Source organism: Olea europaea, chromosome 12, assembly GCF_002742605.1.
Source record: "Olea europaea var. sylvestris chromosome 12, O_europaea_v1, whole genome shotgun sequence".
Lineage (NCBI taxonomy): Eukaryota > Viridiplantae > Streptophyta > Magnoliopsida > Lamiales > Oleaceae > Olea > Olea europaea.
Window position 1 is genome coordinate 3,069,442 of NC_036248.1, and position 17,384 is coordinate 3,086,825.

At 36.7% G+C, this 17,384-nt stretch overlaps 1 protein-coding gene across 1 annotated transcript; it reads right to left on the minus strand.

The window, feature by feature from the left end:
* Positions 1-595: 595 nt before the first annotated feature.
* On the minus strand, positions 596-2,657 carry LOC111405212. Its single transcript, XM_023034004.1, has 4 exons — positions 2,270-2,657; positions 2,111-2,169; positions 1,446-1,563; positions 596-1,031 (listed from the first exon to the last, which is right to left on the minus strand). Exons 1-4 carry the CDS (start codon positions 2,494-2,496, stop codon positions 953-955), a joined length of 483 nt encoding a protein of 160 aa, XP_022889772.1. The 5' UTR covers positions 2,497-2,657; the 3' UTR covers positions 596-952.
* Between the last annotated feature and the right edge of the window lie 14,727 nt (positions 2,658-17,384).

Genomic DNA, 17,384 nt, shown 5'->3' on the forward strand with positions numbered 1-17,384 from the left:
TATTCTTCTTTCTTCTTTTGCAGCCCCTTTTTATTGCTATAACCAACATTTTGCTGTTTATCCATTCATATATTTATAACTTTTCATCAAGGCAGTGACACTTGTTACCTAACTTTTCCATGTCTCCATGGTTTATATATATAAAATAACACGAGTTGTACCAAGCAAGACACACAAGGTAGGGGAGAGAGCATTTACCTGTCTTTGATAATCTAAAATATTGAAGAACAATAATATTCTTAGCAATGGAAAAGTAAGAACTATTAGAACAACTTATTGGCTACCATAGTCTTATGTGGCAACAGTTTATAAAGAAAAAGCTGCTGCAGGGTTATATATACACTGGGACTCAGGGGGAGACGAACCGTGGCAGTACATTTATCACAACATGTTGAGACAATCTGACGTAGAAGAAGAAGAAGAAGACAATGATGCAAACGATGGTGAATCGTGCACATGTGCATGCATCAAACTCTTCCTAGGGAAGGGTACTACAGACCACAAAGGCAAGTCATACAGGCAAAGGGAAGGTGACGCCTTTCTTCCAGGATTTTCTTATTTTTAAATATTTCCCTAGTTAAGGATATGCAGTTTCTATACCGATTTAACAATAAAGATTTATGCAACCGACCCCCAATTTGTTGGGATTAGTGCTTAAGGGATTGTATATTCTACCTTTTTCAATTGGTTTTAAATAGTGTTTGTGTTGTTTGGTGGTTCATGAAGTGAATCCATTGTTCCTCCTGCAGGTGTCTCCTAATCTCTCTTTTCTTGTATATCTTTTGAATTCAAAATGAGCAATATTTACTATCCTTTTGTAATCATATTCCGTCTTGTTTAGTCATACTTGACTTTAAAATATTTTTACCAACAAATTGCACAAATGAATTGAAAATACAGAAGTACCCTCTCACTAGGTATGGACTCATATTTTGTCATCTTTCCACTTCAGCTAGAAAGAGTTGTTGAGATACAAGTATAAACCAGCAAGTGCTGCAACTCCCACCACAATTGCAATCGGCAATGCCTGCCTGCAATATTGGATAATCAATATTAGATAATATATAGGACGGGATAGTATAATGAAAAATATTTTAATTTATTAATTTTCTTTTGCACTGTCGAGTCGATTACCATCTAACTCTCTATGCCAAATGACTTAGGGCCCGTTTGGGATGGCTTTTGAAAAGCCAGAAGGAGCTTTTGAGAGCCAAAAGCCGCTTTTGGACCGTTTGGCTATTTTTGTTTAAAGTGCTTTTGGAGGTTAGAAGAGCTTTTAGAGGAAGTTGGTTTTTTTGGCTTCCTCCAAATGCAATTCCGGAATGGGAAGTGATTTTAAATATTAATTTTCAAACAAAAATTAAAATAGCTTTCTCCAAAAGCTCTACTATAAGAAGCAAAAGTCAAAGTAAAAGCCGTGCCAAACGGGCCCTTAGTGTGCTTACCCAATGGCTTCGTCTCTCTTTAACTGAGCCTTCCTGGCTTTTCGAACATCCATGTCATTAGCATTTTTTGTCACTGCTGGCTCATATGCCCTGAACCTTCTTTTTGGGGCACCACAAACTAAAACAAATATAGAATCAAAATGGTAAACCTAAATCGTTATAAGTAGTGTCAAATTTGTTGAGATTTATAAAACCTATTTCTATTCTATCGAGAGCAATTAGTTTGAAAAAATGAAAAATAAGCACTCAAGACACGCAAGAGGTTTGCCTGAAACTACGTCCTATGCAATAATTCACTATGATTAAAAAAAAAAAAATTACAAGAGAAAATTGCACTTCTCTCTGGCCTCTCTTTATAATAATAAAGCCTGAGGACAGGCTTCCTATTTACAAGATAAATTAGTGTAAAACTGAATAATACATTCCTTAACAGAGAGAGTCAAATAAGTATAATTTGTGGTTTTAAATAGGCTGATTTGGTCCATGAACCCAATAATAAATGAGTAATGTTATTTATCCACGCGACGTCCACTACCACCCGTTTACACGATATGTCACATTGTCTAATGTATCCGACCACCCATCTTGACCCGACCCGCCTTACATGGGTCTACTAGTATAATTTATAAAATTCAGAGAGAACATGTGGGTGGATTGTAATTTACCAGGACAGAAGTACGTATCAGGCAACTTCTCAAATGGAGTCCTGTCATTGTAAATATACCTGCAATTTTCCCAAACAGTTGAACTAATCAATAATCCCAAACAAAATCACGCTCAAATCTCAAAAACAAATGTAAAAACAAATTGAAATTAAAAATCACCCGCAATCCCGACAAATATATGCTTGTTTTGACGCAACACGCATAGAGAATTTCGGTGCCGTAGCAGGAAGTTTAAAAGAAGATGGCACAAAAAGATGAGCAGATGAAGAAAAAAATGAAGATTTGAGTGCAAATCTGTCTGGATTTAGCCTAAGGCCTGCATTTCCGGTAGGAGCTAAAGGAGAACGATGTGACGCCTTAATCGGAGCCTGCAATTGCAAGGCCATCTTCTATTGCCCTGCTCTCTCTGTCTCTCTATTGTCTGGGCAGAGGAGATGATGGGATAAGTGTGCAATTGTATGCAAATGGATGTGTGGCAGCGTGGCAGAAATACGTCCCTCAGAAATTTCTTCCACTGCTCACTATTTTGGGCCTTTTTCTTATCTTCTGTGACATTCTTGATCATAAGCTGTTCTAATTTTCCTATTGGCTAATTTTATTGTATATAAATATTTATTAATAAATTGTTGATAATTCTATGGCATTTATGACTGGGAAAATGCTATACTGAATTTTTTTGCCGAATGTTTTACCTACTACTCACAACATGATGGGAACCATATATCAACATTTTTAAATTCACACACGGCCCACATGTATTGTGAGAGAGGGGACATCATTCGATATCTTCATTCAGTACATATGGAATAATCCTTATGAATGTAAGAAGAGTGTTATCCATTAGGTCCTGTTAAACTCTCTTCAAAATAAAGCAAATTATTAATTATATTTATTTTTAATCGCATTCACACAATAAAATATTTTGCAAATAAATTCAATTTTTTCTACTTTTTGACCACACATTCTTTAAAAAAAATTATCATTCAAAACGTCATTTTTACATAATAACAATCATCGAACAAGGGCTAGGTTACTGCATCAACTTGAATAAGATTTGTCCGTTACATGAGAAATACTTTAGATCAAATGAGTATTTTTCAAGAAACGCAACAAATTGCAACACGTGCAATTATGTGTGTAAAAAATAAAAATAATAAAAATAATAATAATAATAATAATAATAATAATAATAATAATAATAATAATAATAATAATAATGTTATCTAGTATCAATGATGTTAGAGTATCAGTTTAAATGACCACACTTGATAAGTTCAATTAAATAAATCATGTGACATTATATTTTAGTGAATTTATTACTCAATATTCTGCAATTACCACATAAATTGATGCTTGATATCAGTGGTGTTGAATGATATTACTCGTGTAAAAATGGATTCAAGTGTTCGAACTAAAGACTTGAGATCTCGATCCATGGCATGGCACCACCCAGACCGATTTGTGCTATGGGCTGGCCTGCTCCTTTGAGTCAGGCTATAGCAGGCTTTCTACTTCTTCTTCTTCTTATTTCATTTTTCTTTTGAAGAGGTAAATTATATAAAGAGGAAATTACAGAAAATCATGTACTTAAACTTTCAAATTCAAATTTAGGGGTGAAGTTTATTTATACAAAAATCAGGTATTTTATTTTATTAACCCACTCAATTCAATTAAAAATCCTAATCATTTCACACATTTTCAAATTTCGCAATCCCATCTCTTCCTTCTCTCTTTTCGTCGTCGGCTTCTTTCTTCTTGGTGCCACCAACCCATTCAAACACTATAACGATGATAAAGGGATGCCCCGATGTCTGCACTGGCGTGGGGAGGCAATGCTGCTGTGAACGCAGCGTCACAATGTTGCGGTTCTCCTTCTCTTTTTTTGATCTGTGAAAGTGCTTTGGGCCCGCCTCTACCTTCTCTCTCTTTGACACTGCAACCGACACGAAAGAAATGCTCAAAACACTGTAGTGTGGGCCCATCTTTAACAATGCCGCTAAATTCGAGAATCTCAAGCATTCCACCCGAATCCATTCCCAACTTGTCACCCCAAGTTGCTTGACTATCCCTTTCCTCTACAACAATCTCCTTAACCTGTATTGTAAATGTGGCCGCATTTCTCTACCCCTCACTATTCAAGAACCCATTTTCACGTGTACAAGAACATCATATCTTACAACACCCTCATCACTCATCTGTCACATAGCAAATTTTCCATCAAAGCTCTCAACTTTTTCCATGAGATGAGGAGAAACGATATTTTTCCCAACTGATAAGAGCGTAAAATATGATATTTTTCCCTCTTAATTGTTGCATTCGTATGATTATTTGATGTCAAGATGCACTCATTATACTTATGTTATGATTCAGGTTGCATTTTGGTAGGAAAAGGTGAAACTTTGGAGAAAATAGCGAAATGGACCAAAATTGAAGTAAGTGAAAGTTCAGGGACCAAAATACAAATAATCCAAACTTGTGCTTAACCTTATGATGAAGATTCAAAAGTGTTAGATCTCAAGAAGATGAGGAAAGAGGTCAAAGAGATAAAATATCGTCAAAGTATGATCACACATCAATTCCCAATTGAAGAAATTACGCATCTATTTTTAGCCTCATATTAGGACCCCTTTTTGACATGATATACGATCGAATTGGAAGATTACATTTGAAGAAAAGTTGTAGCCCTTTGAGCTTTCTTTCCAATGCAACTTGAATTACCTCAATCGGATATTGGGAGGAAAAGTTATGGCCAAAATACTAAAATCTGTCCGACGAAGAAATATTTATACCATGCGTACGCATAGGCATGCATGCCTTGCATACACGAGACTCCAAAAATCCACTACTGAAGCCTAAACAAATTTGCTGTGCGTACTCACCATTATAACCATGTGTACGCATGGTTCATTCTGTACCCAAATCTTCAATTTCCTAATTTGATGCAACCACTTATGAAAACGCGATTTTCACACGATTTTAAGCCCTAATTCGAGAGAGAACGCCATTCTTCTTCCTCTCCACATCAATTTTCTCTCATCTTGGGTGAGAAAACCCCATGAAAGGCTAGAAGTCTTTTGTTAAGCAAGGGATAAACTCATCGGATTTGATGATTTCATATCTTTCATTCATGTAATTTAGTGCTTTATTGTCAAATAATTCTAGTTTGGACTTTCTTTTCATGATTTTATTTATAACGTTGGTTTAACCTTTACAAGATTTCTCATAGATTTAATCATGTTTCTTCTATTGTGGAATTAAACTAAGTGTTGAATTTCAATTTCATACATTGTTGTTGGTGGATTATTTACTGCTTTATGCTTTACGTATAAAGTCGATTCTTAATTTTAGTCCAATAAACAAGTGTGGAAATATGGTATAGAAAGTCTAGAGTATAGAATTACAATTGAAAATTAATTGATCCTTATTGTTAAATCCTCCGACTAGAGAGTTGGGATGAGAACCTCTAGTTGAATAAAATGCATAAATGATTGATGTGATTAATCCAATTCGAAAGAGTGAATTCCAGCGCTTCACTATTTTACGCATTGATATTTAAACCTCATTTCAATTTGGTAAACTACGTTTTCACGATCACAACGAAAACCCTAGCTTTTGATCCTTTGAACTATTTTCCCATCTCCCTGTGGATACGACACCCCAAGGCTATTCTACAACTAACGCATTATTCTTTAGGCGTAATCAAATTTTGACGTCGTTGCCGGGGAGACGGTACAAATACTTGAAGGATTCTCGAGTAAAATGGTGACTTTGTTCCTTTTCTTTACATTCTTTTAGTTAGTTTAGTTTATTTTTTTAATTATTTGTTATTTCTCATTTAGTTTCATTTTTTTTATGAACAGGCTTCGAGACGAGCGAGGGCAATTCATTGCGATGCCTCAACCAGTGTTTGAATCACTTTCTAACCCTTTTTTCGATACTAAATATGTTGGCACACACATTACATCACATAACACCATGACTGATAGTGAACATAAAGAGGCACCAACTAGGACTTTGCATGATTATCTCCATCCCACATGCATATCTACACCGTCATGCATCATATTTCTACCTAATATGCCACGTATGGACCTTAAACCGGGAATGATCTAACTTCTTCCCACTTTTCAAGGTCTTGAAAATGAAAACTCATACGTGCATATTACTGAATTTGAAGAGGTTGTTGTGACTTTTCACAATCAACGTGGTACAATGGATGCAGTGAGACTTAAATTTTTCCCATTCTCTCTTAAAGAAAGAGTAAAAAGCTGGCTATATTCATTAAGATTACCCACGATTGGGACTTGGGTTGAAATGACTTAAGCATTCTTTGGCAAGTATTTTCCCCACCATAGAACAATCGCATTGAAAAAGCAAACATCTTCTTTTACTCAAAAGAAGAGTTAAACTTTATATCAAGTGTGGGAAATGTACAAAGCATTGCAAGCCCTTTGCCCCCACCAAGGTTATGAAAGTTGGTGCATTGTGAGTTATTTTTATGAGTGATTATTACCTAGGGAGCGTCAATTTGTTGAAATGATGTGTAATGGGGAATTTTTGCAAAAAGATCCGAATGAGGCTATAGACTACCTAGATGACTTAGCTGAAAAAGCCCATACCTGGACTGGATCTAGTACCACTGAGAGTACTAATAGGTCATGACCCACTGGAAACCCAAATAGCACTGGTATTTATCATCTTAGGGAGGAGGATGACCTTAGAGCCAAAGTAGATGCCCTCACTAAAGAACTCAAAATCTTGCGTGCTAAGGACTAAATGCCTGCACAGAATGGATCACATGTTGAATCTTTAGGACCGTGTTTTGTTTGTGGTAGAACTGATTGTCCAGCTCAAGAGTGCGCTACCTATGTTAAGATGAGGGAAGTTTATGAGGAACATTGCAATGTCTTAGGCACATACCAAAAGCTTTATTCTCCCCTTTTCGAAACATACAATCCGGGGTGGCGGAATCACCCTAATCTCAGCTGGAAATCTAACGGCCAGCCAAATAAAGCTCACACTACACCTCCATATCAGTCCACGTCCTCTAGAAATTCTTTAAAAGACACTCTACATGCATTATAGAGGCATAGAGTAAGACTAATCAAAAGTTTGAGACTATGATCACCCAAATTGTTGAAGAAACAAGGAAATAAAATCTCATATGTCCAAACTAACTAAAGCCTTAGCTGTAGGAGAACGTGAAAAATTCTCAGCACAAGCTCAACCAAACCCCAGGGGCAACACATGGCACAAACTTCAAGATTAGGAGAGACCAACTTGAAAGAAGTGAATGCCATAACCACTAGATCTAGAAAGGTCATAGAACCAACTCCCAAGCTTAAGAAAAGTGAGAAGGATCCCAATAGCATAGAAGAGAGCACCCCTAGTGAGAAGGCAGTGAAAAATTTGTCTAGAGTGCCCTTTCCTCAAACCCTCAAGTCGACCTCGAAATCTGCTAGTCAAGACTGTGAAATCCTAGAGCACCTCAAGCAAGTAAAAGTCAATCTACCTCTCTTGCACGTGATTTCCCAGGTCCCTATCTATGCTAAAGTCCTTAAAGACTTGTGTACTGTAAAAAGGAAGCACCATATCAAGAAAACTGCCTTTTGACTGAACATGTGTGCAGTAATTGAACAAAAAGTCTCGCCAAAGTATAAGGACCCTGGTTGTCCTACTATTTCTTGTATCATAAGGAACCATGAGATTGCACAAGCTCTCCTCGACCTAGGGACTAGTGTCAACATCATGTCTTATACTATATACTCGGTGTTAGGTCTAGGTGAGATCAAACCTACTGCAGTGATCCTACAATTAGCTGATTGGTCCACTATTAGACCTAGAGGGGTAGTTAAGGATGTGCTAGTACAAATTTTGTTACCCTGTGGATTTTTTTATTTTGGATGTGAAAGTAGATGTGAATGTTGACTCCAATATTGCTATTATTCTTGGTAGACCTTTTCTCGCTACAGCTAATGCTCTTATCAATTGCAGGAATAGTTTGATGAAGCTATCTTTTGGGAGCATGACCTTAGATGTCAACATCTTTCACATCATGAAACAACCTGAGGAAGATGATGAGTGTCATCAAAAATACATGATTGATATACTCGTTGAGGAGGAAACACATGCGCTTATTGACCTTGACCCTTTAAATTCTGAAATTTCCACAAGGGATGATAATAGGGAACATGCTAATATTGACGCCGCTTTTAATAATTTTTAGGATTATGGGATATCACCGGTGACTATTTCCAATGAGTTTGGTGCAATGCGTTGAAGGTTGACAATGCCCTGACTGGATGCGGGCTGAAGAAGCGATATTGGGTCGAGTTAATGATAATAAGCAAAGGCGCTGCTTGGGAGGCAACCCAAGGAGAGTTCGTTCCCTTCTCTTTCTTTTTATTTTCATTTATACATTCTCTCTAGGCTTATTCCATATATTATTCATTGCATTCCTTTTATTTTCATTTTCTACATCACCCTTTCCATTAGAGACTTTCACAGGCTTCCAATACTTTAGCTCATGTGATTCACTTCGGCATTCAGGTGACATCTTTCCTTACCTTTATTTGACAGACATGTTTTTGCATTGAGGACAATGCAATGTTTAGTTGGAAGAGAGTTTAATTTAAATTTTGTTGTAAATTGCATGATTTACATGGAATTTTGATCAAAATTTTTTTTTTAAGGCCCTAATTAGCTATATGTCTATGTTCTTGAATGACAAAATATGTTACTAGGAGTTGATATTGTTCATGTGAGTCTAGATATTGAGACATTTGCCGAATCATTTTGTGCACGCAAACTTTGTGGTAAGATAGTGGTTTAACACATGTTGCTAGAGGAGTTTCTTGCTGAAGTTTTTTTGTGAGAGTTAGTGAGGATCGAGAGCCACCATAAACTAAAAAATCAATAAGCATTCATTGGTTTTGTGAATTGGAAACTCTTTTGAGAATATATGGTTTGTGGTAAGATGATTGATTACTTGGGAAATATGAAGGTCAATTTAGGATTAACATATAAGCCTCACGCCTTCTTTTTCAATAATTACAACTCCTGGAAACCATGTTGAGCCATACACACATATATAGTCTTTTCTTCAGACACCAATGTTATACATACTTCTCTATAACATGTATTTTTCCACATTTTTACTTTCAAGTGTGTAGTAGGTATTAAATGTTTATTTGTGAAGAATAGAAGCAAGAGAATGGCAAGAGTTATTATGTATTCAAGCAAGGCGGACCAAAAAGAAAAAAGGAAAAAAAGAAAGAAAAAAAACGAAAAAAAAGGGAAAAGAAGAAAATATTGATTGAAATGCATTCATTAAAAAGTGTGAACTATTGAAATGCGTGATAATATATTTAGCTATGCACTTGGAAGTGTCTAGATCTTTATATCCCTCTTTTCATATAATCCAACCTGCGCCGCATTACAAACCTTTTACATTGACTGTTTTGATCCTAAGTATGATTGTGGTAATACAGTGATAAATTCTCATTTGACAATATACCTATCATAAGATCAATGTTCGCTTGTTATTGATTCATAAACATTCAAGCCTTCGAATTTCAAGTGTATATCCTTTCTCAGCTCCATAGAGAGAAAATTGCACTAAATACTTAGATACCCGTGAGTTATGGGTCTGAACCTTTGACTTGAGACATACTTGATGCTATATGTGTTAGGGTTGGTGGTAAGATGACTATGATTTGACACACATTCACACATTTAGCAAGTATTTTTGATATCTTGATGATCATGACATTGTTAAGTTTTTGTGGTGTTGAGTTTGAAAAGATTATGATCTGTAGCTAAATTGGAACTTGTTTATTTGAGTTGTGATGTAGATCAATCATTCATTTATATCGTTTTGCAATGAATTGCTAGGGATTAGCTATAAACAAGTTGGGGGTGTGATAAGACGTAGAATATGATATTTTCCCTTCTTAATTATTGCACTCGTATGATTATTTGATGTCAAAATGCACTCATTATACTTATGTTATGATTCATGTTGCATTTTGTTAGAAAATGTGAAACTTCGGAGAAAATAGCGAAATGGACCAAAATTGAAGTAAGTGAAAGTTCAAGGATCAAAATACAAATACCCCAAACTTGTGCTTAACCTTATGATGAATATTCAAAAGTGTTAGATGTCAAGCAGATGAGAAAAGAGGTCAAAGAGATGAAATATCGTCAAAGTATGATCACACATCAATTCCCAATCGAAGAAATTACGCATCGATTTTTAGCCTCATATTGGGACCCCTTTTTGACATGACATATGATAAAATTTGAAGATTACATCTGAAAAAAAGTTGTAGCCCTTTGAGTTTTCTTTGCAACGCAACTTGAATCACCTCAATCGGATATCGGGAGAAAAAGTTATGTCCAAAATACTAAAATCTGTCCGGCGGAAAAATATTTATACCATGCGTACGCATAAGCCTGCACGCCTTGCGTACACGAGACTCCAAAAATCTACTACTGAAGCCTAAACAAGTCTGTTGTGCGTACACACCATTATAACCATGCGTACGCATGATTTATTCTGTACCCAAATCTTCAATTTCCTAATTTGATACAACCACTTATGGAAACGCGGTTTTCACACAATTTTAAGCCCTGATTCGAGGGAGAACGCCATTCTTCTTCCTCTCCACATCGATTTTCTCTCATCTTGGGTGAAAAAACCTCATGGCAGGCTAGAAATCTTTTGTGAAGAAAGGGATAAACTCATCGGATTTGGTGATTTCATAAATTTCATTCATGTAATTTAGTGTTTTATTGTCAAATAATTCTAGTTTAGACTTTCTTTTCATGATTTTATTTATGAAATTGGTTTAACCTTTACAAGATTTCTCATAGATCTAATCATGTTTCTTCTATTGTGGAATTAAACTAAGTGTTGAATTTCAATTTCATACAATGTTGTTGGTGGATTATTTACTGCTTTATGCTTTACATATAGGGTCGATTCTTACTTTTAGTCCAATAAACAAGTGTGGAAATATGATATAAAAAGTCTAGAGTATAGAATTACAATTAAAAATTAATTGATCATTATTGTTAAATCATCCGACTAGAGAGTTGGGATGAGAACCTCTAGTTGAGTAAAATGCATGAATGATTGATGTGATTGATCTAATCTGAAATAGTGAATTCTAGCGCTTCACCATTTCACACATTGATATTTAAACCTCATTTCAATTTGGTAAACTACGTTTTCACTATCACAACGAAAACCCTAGTTTTTAATCCTTTGAACTATTTTTCCATCTCCCTGTGGATACGACACCCCAATGCTATACTAGAACTACCGCATTATTCTTTGGGCGTAATCACCAATCATTTTACATTTTCTGCTATTTTGCTCACTGCGCTAATACAGTGGTGATTTTATTATCGAAAACAGATGCATTCTTTGATATGTAAACATGGGTTTGATTTTGATGTGTTTTGTGGGTAGTGCATTGGTCGATATGTATGCAAAGTGTGGTGAAAATGATCTTTGCAAGGATACTGTTTGATGAAATGTCCAAAAGAAATCTTGTTTCCTGAAATTCTATGATTGTCGGTTCTTGCTAAACAAACTTTATGATGAGAGCTTTTCGTGCATGCTGTTGGGGAGGATTTGATAAATCTTGATCAAGTTAGCTTCTCAAGTGTTTTGAGTGCTTGTGTTAATGTGTGAGGAGTGAAAATTTGATAATCTACGATAAAAAAATAATTTGTCACTTCAAAGATTTGGCTTGTAACCTTAAAATTTAATAATCTGTGATAAAAAATAATCTATGACATTGAAATAATCCGCGACCTACAAAATTTTTTATTTGTGATCTCGAAATAATTTGTGACCATTCGTAACCTATAATTATGAATCTATGATCGTTAATCGTGTAAATGTGACTTTATTATTTTTATTTAATAAATATTTTTAATTAATTAAATATATACTTGAATTTTGAAACTTCAAACTATCCACCTGATTTTTGAATTGGTATAAACAATACGCTTGAATTATGAATTTTCCCGACGCATCCCTTCATTGCCATTGCAGTGTTTGAATGGGTCGGCGGCGTCGAGAAGAAAGAAGCTGACGACGAGAAGAGAGAATGAAGAGTGAAAATGTGTGAAATGATTAGTGTTTTAAATTGGATTGGGTGAGTTAATTATATATAATACCTGATTTTTGCATAAATAAACTTCACCCCTGAATTTCGAATTTTAAATTTTTAATACTTGGTTTTCTATAATTATTTCTTTCAACTATACAATAAAGTTCGTTCAAGCCCGCATTCGACTTTTACATTGAGGGAGAATTTTACACGGCACTTCGCAAAAATGGGGTAAAAATCAATTTTGTCACTGAACCTATAGGTTAGTTTTAGGAGCGGGTGCGGTCCGGTTTGGTCTGATTCCAAAGAAAACCAAACCGAACCGAATACCAATGGAAATTTTATAAATGAAACCATTGGTTCCATAGCTAACTGTAGAATCGAACCGGAATCGAACCAATCGGTTCCGATTCGGTCCGATCAGCTCTTTACATTGAAAATGTCAAAATAAAATGTTCACTAATAAAAACTCTAAAAATGCTACCAACATGATATTTTTAACAAAATATAGAAAAATCGACATACTATTCAAAAATTTATTTTGATAGAGATTTATAAAGTGAAAACAAAATAAAAATCATGTAATCAAAGTGAAAAAATAAAATAAAAATTTCGCATCTTATAAATGAAATTATATATTATAAATAAATTTATTTAGGTATAGATTTACCCAATATTCTAATTTGGCTTGAAAATCAATTAATCAAAGAATTATAATAAGAGACAGAGAAAGAATCAAAGAGAAAAAGGAAAGTACCGAGTCTAAAATTAAGAAGGAACTCGATTATTTTTTATAAAAGTGTTGGAGATCGAGTCATATATTTTACCCAAAAAAAAAGAAAAAAGAAAAGAAAAAATCCAATTAGAACCGTCAGGTTCTAAACGGTTCCAGTCCAGTACCACCGGTTCTGGAAAAAAGTGCATACTCCTAGTGAGTTTTAATTGGTCAATCAACTTTAGTTTATTCCAAATTATTTGACTTCAAGTTATTTAATATTGAACACTAAATTTTAAACCAGGACAAATAGAAGCCCTTCCATCTATTGCAAATTAACCATTGAACTTTAAGTTTTTTTGACATTGGTCTCCATTTTTGAAAAAATTAATGTTAAATTTGATATGTTAAACAACTATATATTTTCTAGTGTTTTAGAAGGTGTAATGAGTGGCAAGGCAAGAGGTCAAATCTTAAGCTGTATAAATTTAGGCGTAAAACATCATTTTCTTATTTTTAATTTCATTTTAAAATGATGATTAAATTAATAAAATAATGCATACCAAATATTTAAAATATTAAATACAATTACTTGATAATTCCTACAACTAGATAATTTTCAAGTTTTTAAAAACAAGGTAATTGGAAATTGAAACAAGATCCTTTTTTATATGAATGGGCCCAAGAAATTGTCCATACTAACATAGTGGTTAGATCCATTTTAACCATTAGATCCAACATATGGCTTCATAAAATCTTAATTTTTTTTGTTTTTGTTTTTATTTTTATTTTTTTTCCGTCAAAATGTGTGTGCCTTTTGGGGTCCAGGATGCATTAGGCAGTCAAAATAGGAATTGACTATCTTTTTTTACAGTTAGACAATGTCTTTTTCATGCTCGAACCAAGGATTTATTTGAAAATTTTCTTAGGTTGATGCTAATCCATGTAGATGATATATTTGGAAGGAGATTAAGGTAGTGATCAATGCGAAAGAAATTTTATAGTTAGGTGATTAATGTGGAACGAATTAGAGTGTGTTTGAGATTCATTTTTCTTTAATAAGGAGCTTTGTAACTGTGACTTTTTGGAGAATATGTGATTAAAAAGCAAAGAAAAGTTTTAGGTTTAAATACAAAATAATTTTATTGAAAGAATATGTGTTTGAAAATGAGTTTTTAGAAAATGGGGGTCAAAAATGGCTTAACGGTTAATGATCAATTTTAAACAAATATTTATTTTGAACGGTTATTTGGAAACAAATTATATAATTTAATGACCAAATTGAAACCTGCATACATGTACCAATTAGACATTAATTTTACTTGCAAAAATGTAAGGAAATCAAATTTTAGAATATAAAGAGTTAAAAGAACCGTCAAATTTATATTAGATCAAAAGAGAATTTTGTTTTACAAAATACACCTCATTACACCTTAGTCATATGACTATAAAAAAAATTTGATCAAAAGAAATGCCTGCAGATTTTTCAAAAGTTTTCTATAGATCTATTCTACAGTAGGTAGATATGATGGTATATCAAAATCTGTCAAAAATTTTCATTTTCACTAAACACTTTTTGCTAGGCATCATTTTCCTATTTTACACAATGCCACTTTACTGTGTACTCGACATACATTATAGTATTTACATAATGACATGTGACCAAGTCATAAACATCAATCATTACCATTACAAAATCCTTACCGTCTTCAAAAGTTTCGATCTCTTCTTCCTCGTCGATCACCATAAAAAAACGTGTATAGTGGGTACGTCTATATATAACATGTATAGGCACTGAGGTCCTCAATAATTTCGGCATGTCTGGTGGTTCGGACAATTTCAGTCTCTCGCGGTGGCATCTACAGTACAAAATACAAAATGTGAACCATAAAAGTTTAGTAAATATATGATAATGCAATGATGCATGTCAAACATACATGGGCCCAAACCAATATCAATGCATCCATCGTTGCCCACAGAGACTCAGGATGCCACATCAGTATATCATACATACAAATTCAAGGCCCGCCCTACATATATACAGCGCTCAAGGTGCCTGTTGACCTCCAAAAATGGCTCCTCCACGTGGCCAACTTATAGCTACTCCACGTATTCCTCCCTGCAAAATGAACAAATAGTCAGGCGCACACCGCCGGAACCGACGGGGTGGCGACCGTATACACTCCGACGGTCAAGTCAGGTTTGGGTGGTCGGAACAGTGCCCTGAGGCTACACAAATCAATCAATAAAGGGGGAGGAGAATATATAAACTTGTTATGGAATGCTATCTATTGAGAGTTTCATTACCCTTGCCTCTTGCCAAACTTTGGGTATTTATAGGTGGTATGAACCGTGGGATGTGGAACACGTGTATACATCTGACGGTATGAAGCGTCTGCTCATAGGCGTCAATCAGTCGCGCTTGTAGAGTGGGCGGACAGTTTGTTTCCCCCGAGTTGAATTGACATAAAGTTGATAAGTCACATCAAATAATCTCATGGGGACGCCAAATCAATTTAAACCTTATATGCAGAACAAATCTTAAATTGGCGACGGATCTTCGAACCGGGGTCCACCTGAACCCGATCTCGGAGGTGGGATACTTCGGCAGATCAGTAGTAGGAATCGATGTATCACTTCGGAGAAGCTTCGGGAAGGTCGGAGTGGTCTATTTGATCTCAGCTTCGGTGGTGAGATGACACTTCGGTATCGAGGCTCGTAAAATGAGGCGTAACAGTGGTCCCCCAAATCCGGGAATGAATATTTATATTATGCGTGGATTTGTTTTCCTGACCGGACCGCGGCGTGGGGATAGCTGAAACTTTGTAAAGCATGGGAGGAAACGCAGCGCCCAGGCGATGAGCCAAGGGGACGTTCGCGTCAGGTGCGTCCAAGCTTCATAAAATTTTAGGGACTCGTCTCGCACCGAAGCGTTGGCAGGAAAAGGTCGACGCGTGGGGAGATTGCTGAAACTTCGTAAAGCATGGGAGGAAACGCAGCGACCGAGGTGATGAGCCAATGGGGCGTTCACATCGAGTGCGCCCAAGCTTTGTAAAGTTGGGGGACTCGTCTAGCACCGACGCGTTGGCAGGAAAAGGTCGACGCGTGGGGAGATGGCTAAAACTTTGTAAAGCATGGGAGGAAACGCAGCGACCGAGGCGATGAGTCAATGGGGCGTTCGCATCGGGCGCGTCCAAGCTTTGTAAAGTTGGGGGAGGAGATCATCCGAGGGGACCCAAAAGTCCAATGATTTGACGACTGTTGCGTGTTTCCAAGGTGACAGTTGGGTACCATGCCCATTCTCCTAAAAGGCTGCTGCGGCTAGTAATTATTATTGATGGCTGTTTGTAATCGAGGCGACGCGTTTCAATTTAGCGTGAAAGCCACAGCGACATCTTGGGCGTAGATCAAATCTGGCGTTTCATTTCAATGGCTGGGATTGAGGATACGACGAACGGTTTAGATTGATCGTATTTGAATTCAACGGTGGAGATCGGACTTGTCTTTCCTATAAAAGGTGAACTTTGGGGGTTTATCAGAGTTTCTATCTTTGCCAGGCGAAAACCAAAATTTGCCCCCAAATTTTTGGCGATTTCCGGCGTTTTGCAAGCAACTCCGGCGAGAGAGAACGATACTTCCGGCGATCCAGCACCATTTTCGGCTAGGAAAAACTTCCAAACCCGTAAGTTTCAGTACCCATTTGGACTGTAAAAATTTTTTTATCGAATGGCCTCGGAAGGGAGTTCTGGTTTGGGGAGGGGCTTAGAAATAGTGAGGGTGGACGAGCCCATTGTGGCGTCCTCCTCAGAAATAGCTGGGGCAATAATGGGGGGGAGAACATATGGAAGCGACCAGATAGCCCCCCGGATACTTCTGTGCATTGGGGGGCGTCGGACTACCCATCAAAATTGAGGGAGGCCGACCTGGGTAGACTTAGGACAGAATATAGGATCCCAAACAGTGTAGATTTGATTCTCCCCGGGCCGGAAGAGAAAGCCTGTTACCCAAGGCCGGGCTGTGTGGCCATTAGTGAGGCGATCCTTAGGGCCGGACTTAGGCTGCCTATCCACCCATTCTTTAGGTTGGTGCTTAGGTCTTACGGGCTAGCCCCGACGCAGCTCAATCCGAACTCCTGGAGCCAGATGGTGGGCTCCTGGATGTTGTGGAAAGAGGCATCGTTAGGAGTGGAGATGCCCCTTTCCGTTTTCCAGACCCTCTATATACCCAAGGTTACTGCCGGGGGGGATAAGACCCGGGGTTGGTACTACCTGACGTTATGGGGTTTCCACACTCCATTTGTGATCGATCTGCCGAGCTCCATCAAGGAATGGAAGAGCTCATGGTGCTGGGCAGTGGGGCGATGGGACACAATGGAGGGGGACCCCCTGGCGCCTCTTACAGTCCCGGCGAAGTTTTCAACACTTAGTGAGTATAG